Raw genomic sequence first — 17,479 nt, 5'->3', positions numbered from 1 at the left:
AAATATTAGTAGAACTTAAAATTCATCAACCTTAAACATGGACAGTTTCTGCTCTGAAAAACTTCCAAATTTATGCTAATATTTTCCTAACAGTTCATATAGCTAATATTAGTGGGTTTAGCTTTGTCATCACTCATGCTGTGATTCCTTTTTCAGAAAGGAAAAACACATGTTGGTTTGTTCCGTAACTCTGATTTGGAAAGTTGAAATTAATCTTATGAGTAAGACTCATGTCTATACCATGTTTGCTATCTGCAGGGTCACCTGGTTCTATGTCTTGTAGGTATTTTTTTTTCATGTACTTTGAAATCAATGACCACTGCTGGAAAAAGAAGTGTTCCATAGACCTTATCAGAATATTTATGATAGGCAAAACAATCAAGTCAACCTAGTTTCAGGTCACTTCATCCTGGGTTTTTACCAGTGTTTTTCACATCAGCATCGCTTTTGTTAAGTAACCTAAAAATAACCCCATAAATTCCTGTTAGCAAAAAGAGTCCTGCTGCCACAGCTTTCAGCCCAGCCACGAATTTTTGAGCTCCACACTGCATGGGGCTGAGCAGTGAAGGGAATGTGTGACAGCCTGTGCTCACAAGGCCAATGGCAAGGCCTTGGCACCTTTATATCTGGGTTACTGGTGCTTTGACAACGTGTCCCTGACTCAATTAGCAATCTGAAATTAGACTCAGTTCCTTACTGTCAATTCAGTGTTATTTAATATCATGATTTTAACTTTGTAACAGGGAAATCCTTGGAAAGAATGCAACAGAACCAACAAAGAAGAGGTGAGTTTTTGTGTTTTTTGGACGTGAATTGGAATAAATTATATTCTACTCATTGTTAGCTAAAAGCAGATGCTGGTGGGAGTGGTTTGATTTTTCTCTAGGCTATGCAGGCTTTCCTCTATCACTTAAAGAGCTGACAGCATAATAATATATATGTTGAATAAGAGTTATAAATGTTATCATGACATACATGAATGAGCTTCTTAAAGCATAACAGTTTCTGGGGTTTGAAATGTGTATCCTTGTCACTGTTTGGGGATAGCTCCTATTCCAAGTATTAAAAAAATTTCATGCTTTTGAATCATAAAACTCTAAGTACATATGCATTGACCATTAAATGTTGCTTTCACCTGCCATTTGTATACATGGCACTGCAAGTAATTGCCTATGGAGAGTCCAAGCCTCTTGTGGCTCTGCCAGCAAGCAGCAGGACCTGGTCTGGCCCAGTCACTTGGCTTGGTCCTTCTGTTTTTTAGAGATTTTTAAAAAGTCTCCTCTGTGAGGGGACTCAGAAATCTTGGAAACTTGAAAAAAACAGTTATGGGAATGAACTAAACACTACCAGTCAGATACTTGCCTTCTGCAGGAAAATAAGCTTGCTTTCAGTAATTTTCTCCTGCCACAGCAAATGGGGGGTTTTACAAAAAAAATTATTGGGTTTTACAAAACATTTTATCATTGCATCCAGTTGATTTTTGTCTTAAATTTTCTAGCAGTATTAAATCTACCTTTGGTGTTTTGCTGTAGTGAGAAGCAACTGGAGTGTTTGCTGACACACTGCATCAAAGTGCCCATGCTTGTCCTGGATCCTGCACTGCCTACCAACATCACCCTCAAAGACCTGCCATCCATTCACCCTGCTTTGCAAGCTGCTAACAATATGTTCTTTGTAGCAAAACCAAAAAATCCTTCTACCAATGTGACTGTAATTGTTTTTGATAGCCCTAAGGACGGTAAGAAGCTCTTGGTCAGATTCCATCCAGTTTTCTAGAGCAAGTTTTTTTGTGAATTAGTTTTGGGGTTGGTTTTTTTTTGTTTTCCTCCAGTAGTGACTTTGATGCTGATTTTCTGTTTGACTTTAGCAAGTCATTCAGTGTCTCTCTTGCCCTCAGTCTGTTTCTCTAAATGATGACATTAATGATACTCTTTGCTTACCTCCCAGACAACTGATTACAGATGATTAGAGTTCCATGCTTTAAAAGGCTATTGCAAAACAGGTTTGATATCTGAATATCTGTGTTGCTCTGATAATCTCAAGAGGCTGGGAATTAGACTGAGGAAGATTAGTTTTAGAAATCCTCTTTTAATTGCTATGAAGTCTAGTTTGAATAATGTGCAGTAAGTTCTGCCCTTGTTCAAAGGACTGTCAACTGTAAAACAAAATTATTTGTGTGTTCAGCATATATAAGCAGGGTCTTGGAGCAGGTATGAGTTTCATATTTCATTTGCTGTGTAGTGCCTGACCACTAGTGCCAACCCCTGGTCTTTATTTTACCACCAAGGATGTTTTACTATTTATAAAGACAACTTTTCACACTATAAATATTCAACTATCTTTAATTTGCAAAAATATATCTTGTTTATTAGAATATTCAAAAGAAGTGACTTTATACTGAAAGAAGTTTCTGATTTGCAATGCATTTTATGTATTCTAGTTGAAGCTGCACATTCTGGAATGTTAAAAGACAACAGCAAACAGATAGCATGGAGGGGTTACTTGGTATGTACTTTTACAATCTTTTACTTGATTAGTTTTTGTATGTGTTAAACATTCTGTACATTTTTAGAAAGTTTCTGTGCCATTTTCTTTCTGTAACTCACATGTACTAGAAAGTGAAAGCTTTTAGAACAACCCTTACTGCTATATGAATTATTTAAAAAGGTTTTTTATACCCTGTTTTCTTGTTTTTAGACTACAGACAAAGAAGTTCCAGGTCTGGTATTAATGCAAGATTTAGCCTTTCTTAGTGGGTTTCCAGCTACATTCAAAGAAACAAACCAGCTACGAACAAAACTACCAGAGAGCTTGGCCTCCAAAGTGAAACTGGTAAGGCTCTGGAGGAAAGAGTGCCTCAGTTGTGCTGGTCTTTTGGGATGGCTCAGGTGTGGAATCTCACCCTCTAGCACTTAGGATATTTCTGAGAGAAATCTGGGGTTTTTTGTGAGGTTCTTCCCTTAGTTAGGAGTAAAAAATGATGACTCAAAAGAGTCGCCTGAAAAAGACTAATTGTCCATTCTGTGACTGCAAGTTATTAGGCATTAGATTTTCCAGCCTGCAGCTGATTAAAAGCTACCAGCCTTATCGGTTTCTTTCAGCCATTTGCTGGAGGCTTTTCTCTTGCTGCAGGATTCTAGATCACTGGCTAATGTGACAGAATTTTGTTTATGCAGCTTTCTAGCTTTTTTGTTCCCTCTTAGCTCTCTTAAAACTAACAGCACTGAGCACTGTGTTTCTCTCTGCCACACGCTCTGTAGGGTTTGAGCAAGTTGCACTTCAGCTTTCCCACCTGCAAGGCAACTGAAGACAACCTCAATGACTGCCATGTAGTGCCTTCTGTTCTTCCCTGCTATTTGCACACCTGTCAGGGTTACAGCCTGCCTTAGCAGATAGGTGAAGGTTTAAAGAGTTTGTTAAAGGCATTGGCTTTTGTACTGGAGAGAGATGTGATTTGGGGTGTGGAAAGGACTGAAGCCAGGGAGTTTGTGGAGGAAAAGGAGTTAGCAGGGATAGTGGGATGGCAGTCCATAGGTAATTTATCTTCTTTAGTCTGATATCCACCTGTAGCATGTGCTGATTCTCTTTATGACTTGTTCTTCATGTGCTCAAATGAACATGAGGTCATTTTCTAATCACTCATGAACTCTGTTGCAGAAATGATCTTGTGCAATTCCTTTCGTAGGCTGGTCACACTCCAACATAATGCAAGCTGAAATTCTTCTTTCTTGTCTCAGCTTGTGTTAGCTGACTTAGAGTCTTGCTAAAGGCAGAAACTTTGTTACAGTCGACTAAATTTTTGTACTTAGGGCCTGCACCGTAATGTAATGTAATGATATGGAAGTTTATTTCAAGATGAAAGTTGAGCATCAGTGTGTCTGCTGGTCACATTTGTTGTTGTAGGTTTAGTGTTATGACAGATGAAGTTTGAAGTTATATTTGTCAACTTTTTATTGTCCATGTATTCTTAATTGAGCATTAGAAAGCCACTAGATGGAGATGTTACTCTGGCTGGGAGGCTGATGGCTGCTAAGCTGTTCCTTTAAGGGTTCCAAAGACCTTACCTTGGACCTATAGATGAAGAACAACTGAATATCTCATTTTCACTTCCCCCACCCCCCTTAACTACATTTCTAAAGGACACTATTGTTGAGCCTAAAGAGACACCAGTAAATTAAAAACTGGGTTGTGATGTAAAGACTGACAAGGAAAGGATTGAGAAGGCAAGGGCATTTGATTTGTTTGATTTTGGGTTTTTTGAGGCTGTCGTGCTGACAATTTTTCACAGAAATTGTATGCAGGAGTGAAAATTTTTGGAGAAAGTCGAATTTTTTTTTCTTCAAGATTTAATATCCTGATTGCTTCAAGGATAACTAAGAGCTTGTAGATCTCCCTCTTTGCAAAGTATCATCTCCCTTAATCCACATGCACACACAAATACATAAATGCAGACAAAGGCAACAGTGTTTTAAATCCATAAGGCTTTTTGTAACTCTTTCATGCAGCATGTGCTTCCTTTCCCTTGCTCTGTAGGCATATGAGTTTTCCCAATATCCATACTGGAGTGGGGGAAAAAGGAGTATCTTATTTCCTTTATAATCAGCTTTGGTCAATAAGTAGATAAAACATAATTTAAGGACTGGTTAGGAATACAGCAGAGGCTCAGTTGGTTGTTCTTCTGTTCTATTTTGACAATACCTTTGGATCTGCTGACCTGTTTTGGCAGGATGAAGATGTAATATTTTAAGGGAATGGGCGATTGCATCCATCCCTGCTGGGAGGAGGTTAATAAACCTGTGAGACATAAGAACATCTGCCAGGAGACAATTCCATTTTGAATGTACCAGCAACAAAATGCTCAAAGCAGAGCTTGCAATTTGTTAGAATCTAGTTAGTTATTTCACCAGATAACTTCACTGAAATCTAACTTTATTGATAACTCTGCCTAGGAACAGACTGGTTTCTTTAGAATGTATTGTTGGAAAAAGCCCCACACTGATGTAATAAAAATGATCTATTCAGTGCAGGGGTTAGCTTAACTCTGATGCTGAGAAATGGAGCATGTTTTCCACTGCTTCTTGTATGTGCTTGGAATATTACAAATTAAAAAATAAAGCATATATGCTATGTTAGTGGGGGGGAAGGGGAAGTGTTTGTAATAAATCTAGTTAGGAGTTTGTAGTACAAGTATTTATTTTGCCGAGTTTGGGAGTGAGTTCAAGAGAAATTAAATGTTCTCATTCGCTTTCAAAGCTCTCAAATGGTAATATTTTTGGTTTGTTGTATGTATGATTTACGTGACAGATTCTGAGGGACTGTGGGACACTGTTGTATTGCTAAATAAAGCACATAGCCAGTGCTGGCAGCTTTGCAATCTGCAGCATTTCGATAGTGATATTTTTGGAGGTTGCTGCCTGCAGTCCGTAACTATACCTCAGCCATTTAGCTACTGAAGCCATCCTTTCCACCCATAGGTTCAGATGATTCCCTGGAAGGTCTGAGATTTATCAGATTTTTCTAATGACAGGCCTCATAAGTCAGATTGAAAGATCTCAAATAGCATATGAGTCAAAGCATCAACAGCTTTAAAATGTCACAAGTGGAACAGCTGGTCTTGCTAAGGGAAGGGTTGCTAACTCTGGGACAAATGTTGTTTTAAAATGAGCAGAAAGGGTCAGATTGAATAAAACAGAAAGAATAAAACCACTTAGAGTTATTGGAAAGGGAACTGTGATGTTTTTGCTTTTTTTGAACATGATTATTTAAATTTGATAGCTTATGAATTGCATTTACAAGTCTTATGCAACTGAAAATCTGGTAGACGTGGTTGTCTTATGTTGCCTGCAGGAACAAAAATTAGGCAAAGCATCAAATAAATATTAATGATGTACTGCATGTATTCTTAATTAGATTGCTGAATGCATATATTTGGAAAGTCAAAGCTTGATTGGGTCTACTTGTGCAACTTCATATGGTAAACACAGCATTTCCTGGGCTATGCCATATTCCTAGGGAGATGCTTTGATGCCCTGTAATCTGCAAACTCTGCTCACTGTTAGACTGTGTGTAGCACAAGCCCCTGATCCTGTGCATTATGAAATCTGATACACAGACTTACAAGAGATAAAAACAGCAAATAGATCAAACAGTCCCCAACTAACAAATGACCTTAGCAGCATATTGGCAACCAGCACTAAGGACTTGGAGACCCACATGGATTAGCTCAGGAGCCTTTTGTATCTCAGGTTTCGGAGCTGTAGGTTGAACTAACTGTAAACCATTCTGAACATTTCACGCTCCTGGCAGTGACGACACATTGGTGCCCTTAATTTTCTGGGAAGACCATTCCTTGATTAAGATGGAAAAATGAAGGATGATTCCTTTCATATAATAGTCATATAATAAAGTGTTAATGAATCACGAATTTTGTTATTGGGGTGAGAGAAAATGGATGGGGACTTACTGTTCATTTACATCTGAAATATTTAATACATGAACAGTTTTACCATTGTTGGATCATTGTGTAAACAGACATTCACTTCACAAAATGAAAATCGAGCGTAATGTTCTGTATCTTTAAATATTTTTCGTTTCCCACTTTACTACTGGTTTTGGTGTTTGTACAAACTTTTAGCTCTTTAAAAACAGTGCTTACCAGTCATTGTTATCAGTAACTCTAGTACAAATAATACAAGAAAAAGATGGAAAAGGAAGAGTGCTGCTGGGTGTGCATGCCAGGAGTTGTTTTCTCTGCTTGTATAGTTGCAGCTCTATTCAGAAGCCAGTGTGGCTCTCTTGCAACTGAATAACCCCAAGGGTTTCCAAGAACTGAGCAAGCAAGCAAAGAAGAACATGACTATAGATGGGAAAGAATTGACGCTTAATCCTGCTTATTTACTGTGGGACCTCAGCTCTGTGAGTCAGGTGAGTAAATTCTCTTACAGCAGGTAAAGGTTACAGCATTTGAAAACTGGAAGTAAAGGCTAGGTGGTCAATGACAAAGCTGACAGGATTTTTTCCAGAAGCTTGGAAGTATTAAGAATCAAATATTTATTAAGTTGTAAGAAAACATCACAAGAACACTGTGCAATTCTCAAATCAATGGGAAAGAAGGATCAAACAGTGTGACATTTAATTGAAATTTGCATGTTCTCAAATCAGTGGGATAATTGAAGAGCAGCTACATCATGACACTTCCAGCATATCTATATTAGGTGACATTTATATACAGCTTATGATGCAATGCACTTGAGAGGCCCCAGCCTCTGGAAACTGGATTTCTGAAAGGTGATGTTACTGCTTTGAAATGCAGGAGGGGGTTCTTTCTTCAAGAATTTCTTTTACCGTGGTCAGCAGACATCCTAATGATACCAGGTGGTCAGAAGATTGTATTGTTCACCTCGATAATTTGGAGAATATGGTTCTTCATAAGAATAATGGTTCTTGATCAATGTGCTTTTTATTTTTGAATGCCTAAGTCCTGAAGTGCTTATGCATCCACATGCCAAAGCACCGTGCCCTTACCTAGCTGGATCAGAACTTCAGTGTTGTATTTAAAACCTGAGAACAAATCCTTTCTTTGTGCAGTCCAAGCAGGATGAAGACATTTCTGCCAGCCGCTTCGAGGACAACGAGGAGCTGCGGTACTCCCTGCGGTCCATCGAGCGCCACGCGCCGTGGGTTCGGCACATCTTCATCGTCACCAACGGGCAGATCCCTTCCTGGCTCAACCTCGATAATCCCCGCATCACCATAGTCACTCACCAGGTACAACTCAGACAAAAGCCAAACTAAACTGCCACTGTGAAAGGGCCAGCGAAGATACCCTGTCTGATTTGAAATGCAGCTATCCTCTTGAAGGAAAAGGCTGTATTTATGTGGAAGAAGCAACAATCTCTTCCCTGCCTCCTCCAGGGTTTTATTATATATGTCCTTATATTTGGGTTAAATGGATAGCTGAAAATATATCTAGCTGTGTTTAGTTCACTTTTCCAAATACTGAGGCTTCAACTAACATATACCCAAGTCTATTTCCTTATAGAGTCTATTTATAAAAACCTGGGGAGAAGTAAATGAAATCTGAATCTATAAAATCTCTCAAACCAGTAATAACCTAATAGGCTTGTGTTGAGACAGGATGGATTAGAATTGCTGGAACTAAGAAGATGGCAAGAAGTAGCTATGCATTCTAAAAATGTTATTTAAAAAGAGTAAAAGGGAATCCTTCAAGCTTTCTGAATAGGTGAACCCAAAATTCTCTAGTAGCTTATTGCAAATTCAGAAGTAGTTTTGGTATCTGGACATGCCATACAAATTCTGCACAACCGTAAAGGTAAAGAGATACTAAATCAACTTCTTTTGCTGTCTGCTGGTGAAGTTACTTGAAAAAAGATGGAACAATCCTGACTTTGAGTGCTGTAACAGGCTCATTATCTATCCTTGGTCTTGATATATTTTGGTTTTTTATTAGATAAGTATCAAATATCTGGTGTGCCTGACCTTTCATGTTACTGTTTTTGTGAGGTTATTTATTTATTGTTTTTTTGCCTTCTGAAACTGTTTAGGAAATATTTCAGAATGTGAGTCACTTGCCTACCTTCAGTTCACCAGCTATTGAAAGTCATATTCACCGTATCAGTGGCCTTTCTCAGAAGTTTATTTATCTCAATGATGATGTTATGTTTGGGAAGGATGTTTGGCCTGATGATTTTTACAGTCACTCTAAAGGTCAAAAGGTAAGCCATGATGCAAAGAAATTTTAGCAGAAGTAGAACATTTCTGCTCTAATATGATGAAAATCAAAGGAATGCTACTTTGAAAGGCAGAGCCCTGAATCCCCCTTTAATATCTAAAGGTTCTTTGTTCTTAACCAGAGAACTGTTAGCAAAGGTTCAGGGTGTGGAAGGCTCTCTCTGTATTTGTCTGTGTGCTGTGCTGATGTTTGTAGGATTGCTCTTTCTCACATTCACTCCTGGGTTTGTGGGGTTATAATGGTTCCTCTGTCAGGATTCATGCTTTATCTCCTACTTTCTGTTGGAGCACTGGTAGGACTGATGTGGCGTTTGGCATCTGCTGCTCTTCCTCCCTTGTAAAGTCTTTGTTTTGTGTGAATTACTCAAAACAAGCAAGAATCAACTTTTGTATGGGAACACTGAGGTCAGATGACATTCAAACTAGTCTAATATTTAAATTTTCCATTAATTGCTGCTGTTCCAGACACCCATAATTTATTTTCCCAGTCTATATATATGTATAATTATTTGCTAAAATAGATATTGTTCCATGTTCATGAGTGTAAAGTAATTTAGTCTTTCAGCAAATCCATTATCAACAAGTGGTGTTAAGCAAGGAAAGCAGGCTGAGTAAATATTAGCAATAGTTATGCATAAACACTCTGGTTGCCAGCAGGGTTTTCATCCATTAGCTTGATCTACAAGAGTGACACAGAGGAAAAAATTAAAGATTTATGTATATTATTTCTATTAAAGCAGTGAGTACACAAGGCACCAGAGACCATTGAATTAAACATTTTATGCAGGCAGATGTGCACATTTGCACACAAATACAGAGGGGTTGAACAAAATTAGTTTAAGCTGCATTAAAATAACTGCTTCAGGACTTGGGGATCTTAGGAGGCTTTTAGTTGTTTTAAATCCCTAAGGATGTAGGCATATAACTGCAAAATCATACTGTTCCAGCATTTGTACTGTTCGTCAGTTTTTCATCCCAGCTACGATGATGAGTTCAGTGTAGGTGCAGTGTTGTTTGTGATAACCTGGTCAGCAAGTGTTGCAGTAGGAAATGTGCTGCTAAAATCTTGAAACAATAAGGTCTAAAGGAAAACGTGTGGTTTTTAGTGCCTCCCCAGCTGAAAATACACACATACACTCTTTTTTTTTATCCTGCCAATTCTTAGGATTATTTAAGTCAGAGGATCAGATGCTTCAGGGATTATGTTCAACATGTGCTGCTTATCTCATGACTGGTTACTAAAGGAGAAACATTTTGAGTCAGGAGAATGAGTGAACTGCAGAGCTATTTCAGAGTCTTAAGTTCATCCTTCCTGTCTGACAAAATAGAAAATACTAGTTTTTATTGGAATATGGCTTGCAGAAGTAGATTTGGGAAGTTCTACTCTCTATTTCTGGCTGTTGCTGCTTTGCTGTATGGCCTTGGGAATTCTTCAGTTCTTCCTTCTTTTTGAAAATGGTAACATTTACTTCACAGGCAATAGGGTTTAAATGCTGTTTGTAAAGCTCTGTGGAATCTTAAGGCACTGTACAGAGGGAGAGTTTATTGTAAGTCTCCATATTCCAAGAAACAAGCTCAGCTGACTTCCATCTGCCAGCCCTTGTCTCAGACTGTGATGTTGTTCCAGGTTTACTTGACCTGGCCTGTGCCAAACTGTGCCGAGGGATGTCCTGGCTCGTGGATCAAAGATGGGTACTGTGATAAAGCCTGTAACAACTCAGCGTGTGATTGGGATGGAGGTGATTGCATTGGTAAGAGAGCAATGTGAAATTTAGAAAAAGTGAGCTGTTTGTTTTTCCTTTCAAGAATCAGTCTGGAATTCGTCTTTTTCATATAACTACAGAATTTGCCTCCTTTAGTAATAATAAAAAAAAAAAACTTGACTTCCAGAGGGAAATCTTATTTCTTGTAAATGACGAATTTCTGTGGAAAATGACAGGAAATAGTAGGGCATAGGATAAATTTTCTTTAGGAATCAAATTTGACTAACTGAAAGGAGAGGTTTTGAAATTTAGATTATTATATATTAATAATAATGTACAGTATTATATATTATTTGGACTCAGAATCCAAATAATAGTGGATTGTGAAGCTGCGCTATTAGTTTCTGGATTAAATTCTCAGGACTGTGTTGTAGCAAAATGAAGTGATACTGCTAGATTGAGGAAGTGTTACTGTTCTAGGGGGCTGTGAAGTCAAGACTGCAAGCACAAGGAGTAGTAAATCAGTTTTCTGCCTGCCTTTTTGGAGTTAAGACAAAATATGTTGGCACTTTGGATGCCATTTTAAGTTGATTCCTAACCTTCTACATCGAGATATTGTAAAAGCCATAATACGTACAAACTGACAGGTCTTAGTTAGGATTTGCCCCTTTTTAATTTCACTGATGATTGTTGAGTCTTTAGTCTAGCTTGAATATTGTGGCCTAAAATGTGCCTTCCTTCACTTATTTGAAATTCTTATTTCTGCTGGCTTTGTTTTTCCTTTTTCCTCTAGGTAACAGTGGGGGTAATCGCTATGTTGGTGGTGGAGGTGCAGTTGGAGGTATTGGCAATGGCCCACCATGGCAGTTTGGAGCAGGAATAAGTGGTGTTTCATACTGTAACCAAGGCTGTGCTAATTCCTGGCTAGCAGACAAATTCTGTGATCAGGCCTGCAATGTCCTCTCATGTGGATTTGATGCTGGTGACTGTGGCCAGGGTATGTAAAAATCATCGCGGATAAACTTTCTGTGGGGATTCGCTTGAATTGCCTGACCTTCTCATTACTCTCAGATTGGGCTGTGGTGTCCTGTATAGTGCTGTGGGAAAGAGCTGGTAGCAGCTGGAGAAAAAGTCAGGTGTTTCTTGTACTCAGAAATCTAAGCCTGGATCAATATTATTTGCTGCTTTATTTAATAAAACTGTTAGTGACCAAGCATGGGTGGGAGGTTGATACCTTATGGAGTAGCAAGCATCAAACTCCTTGCCCCAAGACACTTACATTCTAAGTGGGGAAATCCCATTTCAGTTGTACAAAGCATCTTTACCTGATTAAGGACAGTTGAATTGATGATGCCTATAGCAGTTAAAAAGTTTAAAGAACCTCTCTGATGCTGACCGTGTGAGTTCAAGTCTGGCTTTGGCCTCTTGCCAAAGGCTACTTTCAGTCACAAGTGAGCTTGTCTGAAGTTCATTTGGATATGTAAGATCAGCAGGAGTGAATGAAGGGATTGAAAGTGCTGTCTGGTCTATGCAGAGGAAGAATTTGTCCTGTTTGGAGGAGCAGAGGCTGCCCTGCATTTCATCTTGGACAAATGTGTTACTGGTGATTCTGTTGCTGGCAGTGAGGTTTTGTTCATTTGGGAGATGACAGATAATCTGTGTTCTGCTGTGGGAGGGAGGAGTTCCTTTCAGCCTGTCTGGTTTTGAAAATATTAAATCAAGATGCAGCACTGTAGCAGTGTAATCTAGCCATTGTAACATTAATCTAAAATGTGGCAAAAATGTAGTATGGGCAAACTACTTATGGCTGATACATAATTTTAAATGTAAGGTATTTTAAATGAGATAGTAAGACACTTTAGGCTCTTCAGGTAGAGACTGAAAGACTGATAAATTATGCTGGCTTTTAGAATTAGCATGGGAATGTCTGGGAGTTTTATATATCTGAGTACGTTCTAGTCATCCATTATTGAAGATAAGTGAGCTAGAAGCTGGAAACTAGAGTAAGTGTTCTTTCACAAAGCTGTCTCCCTGCTACTGTAGTGACTACAGCTGGGCATATTACAATTAATAAAAGTGTGAAAGATAAATGTCATGCTGAAAGTTGACAGAAATTTGTTTTGTTTCTTGTTTGTTTGTTTGTTTTTTCCCCCAGATCACTTTGAAGAGATGTATAAGGTGGTGCTTCAGCTTAATCAGACCTACTATGCTATTCCCAAAGGTGAATGTCTGCCCTACTTCAGCTTCAGTGAAATAGCCAAGAAAGGAATTGAGGGTTCATACAGTGATAATCCAATTATCCGACATGCTTCAGTTGCTAACAAGTGGAAGACTATCCACCTCATCATGCACAGTGGCATGAACACAACTGTGATCTATTTTAACCTTACATTCCTAAATAAAAATGATGAAGAGTTTAAAATGCAAATAGCTGTTGAAGTTGATACTAGAGAGGAGCCAAAACTGAACACAACTTCTGTGCAAAAATCTAGCTCTGATGTGAAAAGTGTCACTTCAGTACCAGAAGCTGAAATGATATTTGAGGATATTCCAGAGGAAAAACGCTTTCCAAAGGTCAAGAGACGTCGAAATGGCACAAAAGAAAGTGTACCTGGAGAGGTGATAATCCCATCAGTAAATGTGTCTCTTCTTCCTGAAGATGTTCAACTAGCACTGCAGAAACTGGACTTAAAGCTACTAAATGGTGATATAACTCAGAAAGGATTTAATCTCTCCAAGGCTGCTCTCCTGAGACCTTTCCAGTTTTTAAGCACAGTAAAGAGTATTGTAGGCATGGAAAAGAAGAGCATGGATAATCATTCAGATGATCAGAAGAATCTCACCAGCTGGGAGAAGCCTTATAAAGATGTAAATGATGGCAAAATAAAAACAGTAAAAGCAAATGAAGAAGTTCTTTTGAGGCCTATGGGTACAAAGGGCACTGTTGTGACAAAGAGCACAAATAAACACACTTATAAAGTACAACCTAAAGCCACACTTCCCTCCCAGAGCATAGGGAGAAAAGATGAAACTCGAGAAAAAGTACTGAATGCACTCATATTAAGGGAAACACAGAAATCAAAATATACTGGGAATTTTGATACTGGAGAAGGCGCCCAGGGAATGGAAGGAGGAAAAGGGCATGAGCAGGTGGATGCAAATGTAAAGGAGGGGCTAGTGGGTAGAAAATTACAGTCTTACACTGGAAGTTACCAAGGCTTTTTGCCATGGGAGAAAAAGAAGTATTTCCAGGACCTTCTTGATGTGAGTATCTGAATGTCATTCCTTACTGGAACAATTGCATCTTTCTGCATTTACTGGGATGCTGTTAATATGATCTATGCATTTGGAATGTGCTTTGCTTCTGAGGCAAATGCTGGGATTTTTCTGAAAGCTACTTTTCACATAAAGTCTGATTTGTTTATGATCTGGGCCTCTCTTAGCTACATGGTAAAAGCCAAATAACTATTTTTGTTCCCTTTCCACTACCTTCTCTTGGTAAAATTAATTTTTCATTCTCTGTATGTTGTCACAGTGCTATTGTTCAGATATATATAACACTCCACCAGAAAGCTTAATTTTTGGTTTGATTGCATTTATGCAGGTATGGATTGAGTTTGTGTTTAAAAATTGCAGAAAATAGATATAATGATAAATACTTAAGTTCTAAAAGTTAAATTGAAAGCCTGCAAAGAAACTGCTTTAGAGTGTGTCAAGAAAATGTATGGGAAATTTCCTCTGCTTCCAGCCAAATCATTTTGGCAGTTTTGAAAACCTCTAGAGGAAAAGAGACTGAGTGCTTCAGTTGATAGCAGCTGCTTTGCCCTATTCCACATAGCAAAGGGCTGTGTTCTTAAATTACTATCCTTTTCTGTTCATCTGAGTTTGAATTTTGCATGAGAAATCTTTATATTCATAGGATTTCAGTTTATTAAATATGGATGAATAATCTGCAAAAAATTAAAAAAGCAGTATTACAAATAAATCTCATTACAAATAAATCTGATGACAAAGAGGGACCTTAGTGTGTGTGAGGTGTCAGAGCACAAATTTTAAGGAAGCCTTTTAGAGAGTAGTTTTCCTCAAAGCATGAACTTTTATCTTTTCTTTATAAAGAGAGAACTAAGGAATATGAAGAAAAATATTAAAATTTTTTCCTCCCATTTGCCACTTGGCTGAAATGTCATTTTTCCTGTGTGTCTAGTGTTTTCTGACTGTTTCAGTAATGTAACCTTGATTAATGCTTGTCTGCTCTTTAGGAAGAAGAATCATTACTCAAACAAATGTCATACTTTACTGAAGGTAAACATTTTGGAAGGCAGCTGAAAGATACATTTGCTGATTCCCTTCGATATGTGAATAAGCTTTTAAACAGCAAATTTGGATTCACATCTCGTAAAGTCCCTGCTCATATGCCTCACATGATTGACCGTACTGTCATGCAAGAGCTTCAGGATATGTGAGTGTGGGTTTTTGTTTTTTTGGATAATGTAAAACTGTGGGAAATTCTACCTTTCTGGTGCTTTGCTGTAGCCATTTCCAGCACGTTAATGGCTACTCATTAAAATTTTATTTTGGAAGAGGATAGAAGAGATTTATGACAACATTATAGTTGTGATACAGTGAGACTTTTGAGGCACTTTTAAAATTCTAGATTTATTTTTAGGTAAGGAATGTTTTCATCAAGAAATTAGAGTGCTGAATGAGCTTCCATTCTTATCTAGGTTTCCTGAGGAGTTTGACAAGACATCCTTTCACAAAGTGCGTCACTCTGAAGATATGCAGTTTGCTTTTTCCTATTTCTACTACCTTATGAGTGCAGTTCAGCCCCTGAACATTTCTCAGATCTTTGATGAGGTTGATACAGACCAGTCAGGCATCTTGTCTGACCGAGAGATTCGCACGTTGGCCACGAGGATCCATGAGCTTCCATTAAGTTTGCAGGTACTCTTTACTTACTGATTAACTATTAGAACAGCTTCAGTTTTAAAGTCCAAAATGGTTAAAATAAGTCAAATTTTTATCCTTACACGTAGCATCACTTGGCAATTTTTAAATATTACCTGGAGAATATAGCATTGTGTTCCGCTTTATCATTGTTCTGTGGTGTCTGTGATTAAATTGAGTTCTAGCAGCATCAGAAAAATGCCTCACTGGTGTCTTGAGTTCAAGAAAGCAGTGTGAGTTTGTTAAAAAAAAAACAAAAGCTCACTGTCAGGAGTTGGATCCTGCTGTGCTTACTGTACTTCCTGCACATAGTAGAAGATAGTTCTTTCCCTGGGGAACTTGTGACCTAAAGAAAGAAATGAGAAAGAGGATGGCAAGGAAGTCATACTAATAAATAGTAAGACCATATACAAAGACTCATGCTTCTGTTCTTCTAGGAACCTGTTTATTTGCTTTATTTGGAATTTAATATGCCAGTGTTGATTGGGGAATTCTGTACTGGCCTGACATGATTAGTAAAGGTGTGGTTTTCATTTTAAATGAAAATGACATTAATTAATACCTTATCTGGTCTCAATTCAACAATGTACTGAGCATTTGCTTTGCTTTATAAAGGTGTATAGGGAGTCCCACTGATTTAGCAGTTACTGAAGCAGGGTCTGCTGAATATTACATCTTCTTTTGTGCACAGCAGCATGGAAATGTGTTATGTAGATAACATTAAATATGTTTGTGCACCCTAGATTTTTAGAAGTATGTCAGTGAGAAAGCAGGATTTTAAATGTTTGTTTGGCTTTTTTCCTTTTCTTTCCGTTAGGATTTGACAGGTCTAGAACAAATGCTAATAAATTGCTCTAAAGCTCTTCCTGCCAACATCACTCAGATCCATGTTATTCCTCCAACTCAGGAAGCATATTATGATCCAAATCTGGTAAGAAACATTTTCTCTCCTGAGTATGTATTTACTGTGCTTAAAAAGCCGGTTTGGTTTCTAGAAGGAAAGTATTTACAAAAATTGCTAGTTTTGTGTACATTAAATGTTATAAAATGAAAATTTTACAAGCTGCTTCCTAACTTACAAACTCTTAGTTTTCTTGAAAAGCTGAGATTTAGAATGTTGTTATAATTGGGATTTAAAATGTCATTTTTGGTAGGAAAATTTACTGTTGTGAACCAAAAAGGCAGTAAGCCAAATACCTCTCTGACTAGAACTTCCTGATAAGTCTTTATCAGAATTATAATCCATGTGTTTAAAAAAAAAAAAACCCAAAATAAAAAAAACCCATCACACTGCCAGATGGGCATCTTTAGAAATTGAAGGCTTCAGTATCCCTGCATGAGCAGGGAAGTTGGACCACTTGAGCTCCTAAGTTCCCTTCCAACCTAACCCAGTCTGTGATTCTGTAAAAACTGAGGTCTTAGGACTAGATGTTCCTTACTGATTTAAGTTCTAAATTTTTATTTTAGGAGTTAAATCCTCATCAAAATCTGCTGGACTTTAGATCTGATACTAATACCTACATTGCTTTTACAGTGATAATATAATTCCTGCATCAACCTGTGCATTTGAATAAAATGTGTGGATGTACTTTGCAAAATTATTACCTTGTGTTTTATAGCTTCAAATCAATACATTATGAAAGAAAAAACAATTTTGAGTGTAGATCATGAACTTTCAGGTAGTAGAAGACACTATGTATCTTCAACATATGCAAATCATAGTACAGAGATCTGCAAAATGTGTATAGATAAATGTATATGAACATTGACTTTTTTTCCTTTTTTCTTACCTCTGGACTTCTATTCCAGGAGAGTAAAGTACACTCAGGCCTTTCTAGCTGTAATACAAGTTTTCTTCCAAAGTACACCTTTATAACACACTGTAATTTCCAGTAACCTATAATCTAAACAGTGTTTTCTTGCAGCCTCCAGTAACCAAAAACCTAGTGACTAATTGCAAACCTGTGACTGACAGGATTCGTAAGGCATACAAGGACAAAAACAAATACAGGTATGTTGGGGCAGTCCTGTGAAGAGAGATGCTAAGTGTTGTAAAGCCTTAAGAAGAAGGATAAATA

At 37.8% G+C, this 17,479-nt stretch overlaps 1 protein-coding gene across 2 annotated transcripts in view; it reads left to right on the top strand.

The window, feature by feature from the left end:
* GNPTAB (N-acetylglucosamine-1-phosphate transferase subunits alpha and beta) overlaps positions 1–17,479 on the top strand; it is a 33,230-nt gene that overhangs the window by 8,759 nt on the left and 6,992 nt on the right. For both annotated transcript variants that reach the window (XM_085049601.1, XM_085049602.1), the window contains exons 4-17: positions 744–785; positions 1,533–1,738; positions 2,441–2,505; positions 2,698–2,832; positions 6,763–6,924; positions 7,588–7,767; positions 8,565–8,735; positions 10,379–10,502; positions 11,248–11,451; positions 12,610–13,718; positions 14,714–14,913; positions 15,179–15,398; positions 16,219–16,332; positions 17,327–17,412. In XM_085049601.1, the coding sequence (XP_084905727.1) occupies positions 744–785; positions 1,533–1,738; positions 2,441–2,505; positions 2,698–2,832; positions 6,763–6,924; positions 7,588–7,767; positions 8,565–8,735; positions 10,379–10,502; positions 11,248–11,451; positions 12,610–13,718; positions 14,714–14,913; positions 15,179–15,398; positions 16,219–16,332; positions 17,327–17,412 (3,018 nt within the window). The remainder of the gene's footprint in view (positions 1–743; positions 786–1,532; positions 1,739–2,440; positions 2,506–2,697; positions 2,833–6,762; positions 6,925–7,587; positions 7,768–8,564; positions 8,736–10,378; positions 10,503–11,247; positions 11,452–12,609; positions 13,719–14,713; positions 14,914–15,178; positions 15,399–16,218; positions 16,333–17,326; positions 17,413–17,479) is intronic.

The sequence above is a fragment of the Lichenostomus cassidix genome, chromosome 1Ab (genome assembly GCF_008360975.1).
Source record: "Lichenostomus cassidix isolate B80296 chromosome 1Ab, HeHo_3.0, whole genome shotgun sequence".
NCBI classification, from domain to species: Eukaryota; Metazoa; Chordata; class Aves; order Passeriformes; family Meliphagidae; genus Lichenostomus; species Lichenostomus cassidix.
Note: the sequence above shows the minus strand (reverse complement) of the source record. Positions and strands in the feature narration are given on the sequence as shown.